General features: G+C 42.0%; 1 protein-coding gene across 1 annotated transcript; it reads left to right on the top strand.

Annotated features, from left to right (window-relative positions):
• The first annotated feature begins 232 nt into the window (after positions 1 to 232).
• On the top strand, positions 233 to 11,547 carry LOC102367798. The gene is made up of 4 exons (XM_006031319.1): positions 233 to 341; positions 4,925 to 5,284; positions 7,318 to 7,418; positions 10,902 to 11,547. The coding sequence occupies exons 1-4, from the start codon at positions 290 to 292 to the stop codon at positions 11,079 to 11,081; spliced, it is 693 nt and encodes a 230-aa protein (XP_006031381.1). The 5' UTR covers positions 233 to 289; the 3' UTR covers positions 11,082 to 11,547.
• Positions 11,548 to 12,011: the final 464 nt, after the last annotated feature.

Genomic DNA, 12,011 nt, shown 5'->3' with positions numbered 1-12,011 from the left:
ACCTCAAACATGATTACAACTCTTTATTTCTCTATTTAATCCTTTTTTTAAAGTAGAAAAATAAGCCCTGACGAAATTCAACTTTTATTTTGTGAAACACAAAGGTAACTGCAACACACACAGAAGGATGGAACACGATCAGATAGTAAACCACGAAGAACCTCCCTCTATACAAGGGGAAATTAAGTTCTTAAGAGAGCTTTATTTTTCCTGCACAAATTGCTGGCAACTACAGCATTAAGTGCTTAAACTGAGGTTTTAAATCCTAAAAATTAGGAATCTCAAGAAAATGATGAGGCTTGTCATATTAATGACAATACCTTATTCTATTCACTTCTCAGGTAAGATTTTTGTCTGATTTTTTTCATGCTTGAAATTGATTAGAAAGGCAGCATTAAACCTTAAGACAAGTAATAAAAGTAAAATGAAAGTGTCATTTGTTGACTCTTAAATTAAAATACATTTTCTTTACCATTATTGCTACCATTTACTTGTTGTTTTATGGAATGTATTATAATATAAAAGAAAGGTAGCCTAAAAAGGTAATGATATAAAAAGAATTAATTTAAAATGCAGTAAAAATAAAGGACTAATATTAGTAAATCCACCTGAAGTGTGTTATTTGATATGTGTTAGGTAATTAAACCACTTTTTTGTAGCCTTCAAACAACTGCTATATTTCTCTTGTATGTTTTAGTGTAGTGGTCAACAACGTTTTTAGGCAGAATGCCAAAAACACCTGCAACCTTAACTTGTAAGAGGCTAGTGTGCCAGAGACAGACAATGGGGGAGCCACAATGCTTGTTATGGCAACACAGCCCCTTCACTGTTGTCTGCCCCATGGCACACATGCCAAGCAAAATGCCTTTGCATGCCAGGCTCTGGCACCTGCACTGGGGTTTGCCTACCCCTGTTTCAGTGCATGATCAAAAAGTACAGCATGAATTTTCACAGTTCACTATTGCTAGTAAACAGTTTGGACATTCACCAAATGACCTATTTTTCTAAGTGAATTAATTTGAAATAGGTTAGTAAACTGGAATATCATTAAAATGTTATGCATTTATTTTTTGCACATAGCATGTTTTTTATTTAAATTCATGGGCAAGGTGAGGCATTGTGAATGATCAGCTAGAATTTTATTTTTGTTTTAAAATGTTGGACTTCAAGAGGAGAATGGAGTCTCTTTCAAAGGTAACACAGTAGATAGCAATTCCAGACGTGTATTTGGAAGGGTACATGGGGGTAAAAAGAAGGTACCAAGTAATGTGGGACTGCTGCAGGACATGCTTGGTAATCTGGTGGTAGCACCAGATGACAAAGCTAATCTCTTTAACAGATTCTTTGCTTCCATTTTTCTGAGGAGGGACAGGGACATCCCCCACACTGGGATTCCGGACGGACCCAGGGGAGGTGCAGCCAGGCCCGGGGTCAGTGAGGACCTAGTCAGGGAACTTGTAGAGGAACTAGACATGTTCAAATCAGCAGGTCCTGATGATCTCCACCCCAGAGTGCTTAGGGAGTTGGCAGAGGTCTTTGATGGACCCCTGACACAGCTTTACGAGCACTCGTGGTGCTCTGGTGAGGTGCCAGATGACTGGAAAAGGGCCAATGTGGTCCCCATATTCAAAAAAGGGAGGAAAGATGACCCAGGAAACTATAGGCCCATTAGTCTTACCTCGGTCTTGGGGAAGCTCTTTGATAAAATTATCCAGGAGCACATCTGCAAGGGGCTAGCAGGGGAGTGTATGCTTAGGGGCAATCAACATGGGTTCATTAGAGGCAGGTCCTGTCAGACCAACCTGGTGGCCTTCTATGACCAGGTCACAAAAGCCTTGGATGCAGGTGTCACGGTGGATGTAGTCTTTCTGGACTTTAGGAAGACCTTTGACACGGTCTCTCACTCTATCCTCATTAAAAAATTAGGTGTCTGTGGTGTCGATGCCTACAGTCAGATGGGTCACAAATTGGCTGGAGGGCCACACCCAGAGAGTGGTGGTGGATGGGTCATTATCCATCTGGAGAGATGTGGGCAGTGGGTTCCCCAGGGTTCGGTCCTCGGGCCCGCACTGTTCAATATCTTCATCGGCAATTTGGAAAAGGGCATGAAAAGCACCTTATCCAAGTTCGCAGATGACACCAACGTGTGGGAGAAGTGAGCACACTAGAAGAGAGGGACAGGGTACAACTAGATCTGGACAGGTTACAGAGGTGGGTGGATGAGAATAGGATGGGTTTCAATACAGACAAGTGCAAGGTGTTTCTAGATGACCCCAGCTAGATACTCATCTAACCTCCTCTTGAAGACCCCCAGGGTAGGGGAGAGCACCACCTCCCTTGGGAGCCCATTCCAGACCCTGGCCACTCTAACTCTGAAGAAGTTCTTCCTAATGTCCAATCTAAATCTGCTCTCTGCTAGCTTGTGGCCATTATTTCTTGTAACCCCCGGGTGCGCCTTGGTGAATAAATACTACTTTTCAGCACAGAGGCAGAAAAGGATCTTGGAGTCGCTATTGACTCCAACATGAACATGGGCTGCCAATGTGGGGATGCGGTCAGTAAGGCTAACCGCACCTTGTCATGCATCCATAGATACATCACGAGCAGGTCCAAGGAAGTGATCCTCCCCCTCTATGTGACATTGGTCAGGCTGCAGTTGGAGTACTGCATCCAGTTCTGGGCGTCACGCTTCAGGAGGGATGTGGATAGCATCAAGAGGGTCCAGAGGAGGGCCATTCCCATGATCAGGGGGCAGCAGGGCAGGCCCTACGAGGAGAGGCTAAGGGACCTGAACCTGTTCAGCCTCCACAAAAGAAGGCTGAGAGGGGATCTGGTGGCTGCCTATAAACTTGCCAAGGGGGACCAGCAGGCAAAGGCAGAGTCCCTGTTCCCCCAAGCACTACCAGGGGTAACAAGGAACAATGGCCATAAGTTGACTGATAGTAGGTTCAGGCTAGATATCAGGAGGCACTACTTCACAGTCAGGGCGGCTAGGAGCTGGAACCAACTTCCAAGGAAAGTGGTGCTCGCCCCTACCCTGGGGGTCTTCAAAAGGAGGCTAGACAGCCACCTAGCTGGGATCATTTGACCCCAGCAGGGGGTCGGACTTGATGATCTGCTTAGGTCCCTTCTGACCCTACCAACTATGAAATTATTTCTTGGTATAAAAATGTATTCAGGTGACTAGTACTTCAAATAAGTTTACCATTTGCAAACAACTACCACTAATCTTAAAAAAATAAGTCAGCCATTATAATTTGTTCTGCTACATTCTTCAAAATCATCCTTCCATTACAGTTAAGAAATATGGGATTTGTCCAGTTTTATTCTTTTTTACACTGAATATATAACTTCAGATATAAATCTAAAGGACAATTGCATTCCATTCCAAAGCAAATGAAGGATGTACATTTACAGGATGCAAATGCAAAACGCCTCCACAAAATACATCTCAGTACTATTTCAAAACACATACGCTTAGATGCTCAACTTCAAAGGAGTACAATTAAACATCTGAAATGGAGAAAATAGCATAGGTAACTTGCTACTTTGCTTCTGATCATTTTGGAAGCTGAGGAGTCATTTCAGTACTCAGAACAGTTACAGCACCAGAAGACTGCTCTAAACTACACTAACAAGATAGTCCAGTAGGGCTTTCTACAACTCCAGGAATGCGCAAGCATGGTGGTTTCTATCTATTTCCAATATATCCAATATATGATATATAACACTGCACCTACATTGCTGAAGAAAATGAAGGTAGCACAATCTGCTATGCTGATTTTTTTTTCTTGTACCTAGAGATTTTCCTAGGCAAATGGAATCTGAAGATATCCTGTAGTGTACTGTTTCTAGATGTATTGCACTGCTTGATACCAAAGAAGTTTCTTAAAGTAGAAAACTGTGTTATTAAAATAAATTATCTTATTTGAATTCATATTCTTGGCTTTTTTGGTTGTCCCAGAGGTAGTATATAATCACGTCTGGCATACCCAGACATGTTGTGTAGTCATGCAGGCCTATGCACAATAAAACTGATTGCAAGTATCCCTCAGAGTATAAGCCTTCATTGCATATTGATTTAAGAGGCCTAAAAACTAAAAAATCTGGGATGCAATGCTGTGAGCTATTCAAGATGAACACTGATAAAAGCTACTGCTTCTATTGCCTAGATCATAGCTACATGTTTGTTGTTGTAAGTCCGAATTGCCATTTCATTGAAATATAGAAATTGTTATTAATAAAACAAAAAGGCACCACAATACCACTGCAATGTATGAGAAAATGTAATGCTAATTACTATAACCATCATCATGTTTTCTTGTTTCCCAGTTGTACTCTGCATTAGCAAGGATGGCAGAATCTGGCCATCAACAAATAAGGACATAGTTTCATATAACTATATGTATTAAGACAATGGTATACATTAATTATTAAGGCAGAAAGTAGAGCAGGGTGGCACCCTACAGACTAACTTGTTCAGAAATACGTAAGTTTTAGTAGGTGATAGCCTACTTTGTCAGACGCTATGAATGCACTGCAGAGAGCAGGGATGCTAAATAGAAGGGAGTAAAGTCATTTAAATGCACTTTAAATACAATGGATAGGACAAGGGGGAGGAAAAGATGGGGATGCTTCTGAGAGTGGGGAAGGTGGATTGAATCTCTCAAAGAGGACAAACAGAGCAGTTAACACATTGAGGGACACAATTTATCAAACTACCTTTGGTTCAAAATTTCACCACACATTTTCATGATCAAAACTCTTCTGTACCTTTGGGGTTTTATCACACACATTTATTGAGCTGACTCGGATTCTAACCTGGCCCATAATCTTAAAAACAGGCAAGTGTGGTTTCTTTGTACACCAATGTAAAGAATGTAACTTTTTACTATTATGCACCCACTTCGTTATTGTCTTACAGTGAGCAGTGGATCAGAACTTTCAGTCATACAATATCCTCAGGACATCAACGTCTCTCTTGATTCAACAGTTTTGATATTGTGTGAATTTGACTACCCAGCTAAAACTACAGTTGACACAGAGGTTTATTGGAGAAAAGGCCCAGACTGCAATCGGCCAGGCCTCAAACCAAGCCCAGGCATCTCTCATTTTCAAAAATCACAGGTGCAAATTACAAAGGAAACAACCAAAAGGTTTTCAATCTTAAAACTGAACAATGTTCAGCTGGATGATAGTAACATGTATTTCTGTGATGTGACACTAACTGATCCACCACCACCACAGAATAAATGTGGAAAAGGCACCAAGCTGACAGTACATGGTAAGGAGCATTGTGAGTCTCAGAAATGTATTTGGGTACATAGAAATCATCTAAATGTTTTTCTCTCGCAACTCAAAAATTCAGAACCAGGACGGGGGAGGGAGAAGACAATCTGCAGTATGTAGAGTTATGTGGAATAGTAATGCTATTTTCTCTTCTACCACAGGAAACATTTCTTTCTTTGTTTTGCATTTTCTGTATCTAATCTGGCTTAACTGTAGTTCAAAAAGCCTCCAGGCAAGCAATTTGTTCTCTTAGAACAGGGCATCTCACCCATGTCAGACCAGTAACTGTTTATTCAAAAATGAAACTTTGTCACTTGCCTTAAATATACTTGCATTTACTCTAAAACATATATTGATGACAGCCAGGATGGGTGTATCCCCACGTGCAGGGATGTGCGGTTGCTGAGGCAAAAAGAGCAGTGGCACAAATTTGTGCTACTGCTTTTGGTTGCTGCACATGCCCCTGCATGTGGAATTGGTGCAGGGCAAATTGTCCCAGGTCGGGTAGAGAAAGCTGGGGCCAGCATCTGTCTTGGCTCCATCAGCCTTACTTGGCATCCTGGGGGCCTCCTGAGGCAGCAGTGGGTGTGATTCAGTCCCTTGGAGCCTAGCTTTTTTTGGTGACTTTTCTTTTTTTAACACCAGAGTCTCTTAGTCTCAGAAAAACTTGCTGTGATGCAAATTAGCAGTGCGGCAAACAGATGCACATACACTACATGCAGTTTGCAGCACCTCAAATGGGTTTGTGGTGCGGCAGACTCATCTGTGGCACTACAAACCGCACGCGCTGAACACACAGGTGTTTGCTTCACTGCTAATTTGCAGTGCAGCAGGTTTGTTTTGACACTAGGAGATCCCTGTGGAGGCTGCTGGAGATCTTCAAGGCTGCTGGAGATCCCGGTGTCAAAATTCCTGCTTCTGAAAAAAGCAGGACAGAGCACGTGGCAGCAGTGTGTGCTGCCCAAAACTGGAGCCTGGCCAGCCAGAGCCATGCTCCAGCTGTTGGCTAGGCTCTCCATGCTGGATCGCTGCTGCAGGAGCCCCAGGAGGCCCTCAGGACAGGCTGCTGGGGCCAGGTCAGGTGCCAGCCCCAGCCTTCTCTACCCCACCTGGGGCAACTTGCCGTGGGCCAGAGCACACATACACAGGCATTCCCCAGGGACAAGCAACAGAGATACAACTATGTACAGCTGCTATTTGTTCCCGGGGAAACATACGTGCATGCTCACCTGAACACACCCAATAAGTCTGTTTTTTGTGTTTCAGGAGGTTGAACTTGAGAGTTTAAAGATATGTGATAAATAAGAATTTCTGGGTGGCAGATTACAGTAAGATTTTCAGTTACTCACAACCCTCCTGTGAGAGCATGACTCACTGGTTGAAAAACACTCTCTTACGTGGTGAGTGGTCCTTCACCCATCTGGACTTGCCAGACAAATCTGCCTGGAAAAAAGGCTAGATGATGCTAGGCATCATCCAAATACTTGATTACCAATTATACCCAGCAGACACTTCAACTGCAACTTATCGAAGCCACAGCAACTTCTGATGAGTGGTGAGATTAAGCCTCCTGAATTTCACAGCATCATTAGATTACATTTATTTCTTAAGAAAGAAATTGCTTGAACTTTAATGAAGTGTCAGTTGCCATGTAAACTGGATGTCTTCTTTAGGATAGTAGTTTGTTGCAAGTAACAAGAGATGTTCAGAGTTCCCACAACTAATGAACTAAGACCTGTTAGTTTTCTGTCCCTTTTATTAATAAGCTTTATCAGATACATACATTTCAGTTTTGAAGTGAAACTCTTCATAACTCAGTAAAATGAGTCTGCGATTCCCCCAGGAAAGACTCATCTTCTTAGCCTGAAAAAAAAATAGTGAAAGAGGGGTGATGAATGTAAATGGAAAAGCAGGTAGGCTAATTGTCCAATACCCTCTAATCCCTCAGATAAAAAATACATCTGACTAATAAACAGCAAACAATTTTTTGCTTTTTAGATAATTTAACTGTTCATCTCTTTATTTCAGGGCCTACATGTCATGATAGCAGATCAGATAAAAATATTTGGATGTGGCTGCTTCTTCTTGGATACAGCATTAGCGTCACCATGATTATAATAGGTTTCCTTGTAAGTAATTATTTAGAGGGTAAATATCACAACACTTCTATAGTCTGGGGTACTTCTGGTGGAAAAAGGAGAGTACGTTTGAACCAGGAGCACATGTGTGAGCAGGTATAAAGGCATTCCTTAACCTCTATCACCTAAAGGGTCACAATTAAAACCCAGACTCCCTGCCCATGACAGTGCAGATCTGTGTGAGGCTTTCAAAGAAAAGTAGAAGTTGTAGCAGGGCAGATTACCTAGGAGAACAGTATGGTATGTTCCTTCCAAGCTTGCTGAAAAATAGGAAATCATTTGTTGGTTGCTACCAAATATTCTGTGTTTCTCTGATCCCATTTTGGAAAGTAATTGAAACTTCAGTAGAGTTCTGGCTTTAATGGAATTCTTCAGCTAGTGTACTTGCTTGCTGGTTCATAGCATGGTATATTGACGCTTCATAAAATATGTTCCATTTATCCCAGCCGATGCCAAGTGTCTGGGCCTGACTTTTTTCTTTCTGTGCTCCACCAGTTGGCTGCATTGGTGTGCTGGCAACTGATCCACTGGCCTGACTAATTGTGACTCTTCTTCCAGTATATTTAAAATCAAAACAAAACAAAATCCAGACATCCTTGCCCTTCATTCCTCAGTTCTTCCATAGGTTACAGAAATTTTCAGTCACTAGTTGGCACTGTGAGGGTCCCAGGGCATGTGTAGATGAAACAGGGGCCCTAAATTGAAGCGGTGGGTTTTAAAAAACACCACTTCAATGTGGGGCTAATTAAACCCCATGTCATGCGCACACCCCAGTGACTTACCTGTCTCTCTGGTGGGGAAAGGAGAGCGAGCTGCCGGTGGGCGAGTGCTCCCTGGGCTGCAGAGGGTCTGGTGTTTCCCTCTGTGGCAGCAGCACTGCGCCCCCCGCCTGCAGGAGGCACCCACCTGCAGGCACCCAGCTTGGGAGGTCCCAGGGAGCACTGCAGCTTTCCCAGGCTGCTTCCAGGCTGCCTGCATGGCTTCCTGCAGAGCCCCTGAGCTGCATAGAGCCTGGTGCTTTGCTCTTCAGCTGTAGGGACAGCAGACTGTGCCCCAAGTCATTTAAAGCGCATTATGCCACCAAATTTCCTGCAGTGGCTGGAATTAATGTGCAATACTCTGCCAAGGTGTGCAAACACCACCACCATTAAAGTGGTGCAAAAGCATTTAGCCCACTTGAAAGTGTTGTGCACACACCTCTCTCATTTCATCTACACACAGCCCCAGTTCCTAAGCCTTTCTTCTATTCCATGCTCCCAAGACTGAAGACCTTACTCATGCACTAGCTACACAACCCCTCTGCTTTCCTTGTCCATATACCTCTTTCAATTCTGTTCCCTCTCTTTAAATCTTCTCATATCCTATTGTAGCAACCTTCCCTAAAACACTTGTCTCCGTGCTATGTACAAGGGAACAATCATAGTCTTGGCCCTGATCATTGTTCCTCAGAGAGCTTTACCTGCCAGGTACAGCTCTCACCAGTGAGGCAGAAAACTCCCATTTTAATCCTGCTTCTCTCTTCTCTGTTCACATTTCTTTTGCAGTCATGAGATCTCACTAAAGAATACAGTTAACAACGTCAGTCTTTGAAGGGAAAAAAACATGGAGTGGGGTTGTACTGGTCTTGTGCCTGACCTGAAAGAGTCCAGACACCTAATGATCCTCCCTGATTGTACACCTCTTCTGCATGTCCCATACCTCTCTTTTCAAACTTCTTTCAATGACTAAACTTCGTACCAGAAAAAAAGAAGGGGTCTTTGTAGGACCTAAATGATTTCTCTCTGCAAACAACATAGATAAAACAAAAGGTTTTGCAGCAAACCTTGAAAGTAAACAAACGGACTGCTTTGGGCAAAAAGGTAGTAAGTTCCAAATGTAAAACACCCTTATGCCAGCAACTCTCTCTCATATTACTTATTTGCTCTGGAGTTTTTTTGTGTGCAGCAGTGCATGTGTAGATGCTGGCTGGGGCACAGGGTGCTTCAGTGCAGGACTAGCAGGCAGGCAGCCCCTGTACTGAGACCCCCTGTGCCCCAGCCAGCACCCCCGACCCTTTGCAGCATATGGAGATGGGGTGGGGGGAGAGCAGCTGCTCCCTCCATCTCCATGTGCTACTGAGCAGCTGCCTGGGGTGCAGGATGCCCTAGAGCCTGCCAGCTAGCCCCACACTGAAGCACCCTGTGCCCCAGTGCAGCATCTATACATGTGCTGCTGCACACACACAAAAAACCCTGCACAGAAGGTAGTACTTGTATTTTACAAGACTACCGTGCTGCAGAGGTTTAGTTTCATGTGCCATAAGGGGGGCTCATGTGTAGACACCAAGACGTTTACTGTGTAGTTAATTAGTCAACAGTAAACATCTCATGTAGATGTGCCCAGTGGGAGCAGAGAGAGAAATAACTGCTGTAAAAAAGTCATTGGTTTGATCTAATTGTGACTGTACACAGTTGTGTGTGGTGTGTGTGTTTTGTTTTCAGTTGACTATTGTTGCCATGAAGCCACCTCATAGCAACACTTTCTACCAAGATGAATAGCAATAGCAGAAAAATCTATGCTCAGTTCTGAAGTACAGTGGTTAACAGCCGTAACCCACCAAAATATCGCTTTTACTCAGAAATCTATGCTGAAGTTATAAAGGAGCTTTAAGTTTTAAAAGAGCTAATTTAGACACTACACTCCTCATTTTAAAGACAGTATCATTGACTGGAGTAATTCATGATATTAGAATTAAGACAGAAGAACAGTGAACTGGAGAAAGCATTTGAAACTTTAAAAAGTTGTTTCTTTACTGAATGGTAAATGTTGTATTTCATGCCAGGCAAATATATGTACTTATGATTGTGCTGTTGCTGACCTGTGTATGACACAGATATGAAGTCTCAGGGTGAAACCCGTTGCATTCCAGTACCACCCAGTCTCCTAAAGCTAGTCTTTTTTATTCTTATTCAGATATCCTCGCTCCCATTTTGTCTCTCTGTCTGTCCTGGAAGAACAAGCTATTATTCTGGCCAGTATGTTAATTGCCAAAACACCAAAGGAACCAATTGCTGGAGCAAAACATGAAAAAGACACAGCCCCTTAAATACTGCTTGGATAAACTGATCCTATTAAAGGAACACATAGTGTAAAGATAAGAATACAGGTTTAAAGGATGAAATATTTAGGATTACAGTATTTAGCATATTGTTTTAATTGAATTTAAATTAATTAATTTCATTGACCCCCCCACCCAAATCAATGACTGTTTTCAATATTACCATGAAGAATAGCTTTTTGTCATGTATAAAAGCTATTAGTTGCAGTAAATAATTTTGCACACTTCATTCTGTGGTGTTCATGGGAAATTATACATAGTCCAGAAATAACTCTTGGGAAGCCAGCATTCTTAAATTAGGTAAATGTTCTCTAAGCATTAGTGTGTTTGACTAAAAGTGTTTTCTTATCAATATGCTTTGTGGAATATTGAAACAGATTCATCAGTGCTGTAAAAAGTTCAGGATCAACTCAAGAACCACAGACGGCAGCACTACATTGCCAAGTGAATGGACTTATGACAAACCAGCCAGAACTGTTAATAATGGATTTAATCAAGAATATGAAGATATGACACTAATAAGGTCTTTTACTCATAATGGACACATGATGAAATGAAAAAGAAATGTATATACAGTAGTCATAACATTAGCCTGTATAGTGATGAATACTTTATTCTACCCAGTAGAAAAGTGGTTAAGTTAGAATTGCCAAGTGTTCAAGTAACTCTTCTATCAACACATTAATAAAAAAACAAAGGAATGACTATGTTGAACAACATGAACATACATGCTGGCCTCACTTTATCTCTGTTACAAGTGACAACCGTCTCTTGGAATGCCTCCTGATTTCCTTTCCTTTCCTTGATAAAGCCAAAAACAGAATGATGATCCAATTCCTCATATGCAAAAAAGTCCAGCCTAAATTCTGATTTTGGTTAGATTCAGACATCCACACACATTTTGGTTATTTGTGCGTTATGATGACAGAGGGAAGACTGAGTTGTAATTGAGAGGAATTCTCTACACCTAACCCTAACACATTACTTCGCCCCTCCTGTTTGTGCCCCTGGTTGTCTTTCTAATCTCTCCCAGTCTCTGAAACCTGCAATCTCCCTTTACAGATTTTCCAACAAAATGAAAAAGTAGATTATAAAAATAATAATTTCAGAGGGAAAAACACTGTTCCTATTTAACAACTACTGGAAACATACTGATGTGCAGACAATATATATGAAAAAACACATGGTCTTATTACTTTGTCTCACTTTTGTCTCATCTTCCAAGTTCCTTCATATCTATTCGTGTGTTGTTTCTAAAATTTAAGTGTAAACTCTTTAAGCAGAGACAATGGCTTTAGAAAAAAAGTGCCAGCAGACTTTTGGAGTCTACGTTAAAATAATCAAGCGAGGTGACATGGGAAGAGCTTACCTTAATTTGCATGGTAATGAAGTACTCCTTGAGGTAGCTTCACAATGGAATGGGTAATGGTCACTTATGCAAGACTTGGAGCAAACTAATATTACTTAAGTTGCCAGGAAAGGAAGAG

This window comes from Alligator sinensis, unplaced genomic scaffold (assembly GCF_000455745.1).
Source record: "Alligator sinensis unplaced genomic scaffold, ASM45574v1 scaffold956_1, whole genome shotgun sequence".
NCBI classification, from domain to species: Eukaryota; Metazoa; Chordata; order Crocodylia; family Alligatoridae; genus Alligator; species Alligator sinensis.
This window is presented reverse-complemented; position numbering and strand designations above follow the sequence as displayed.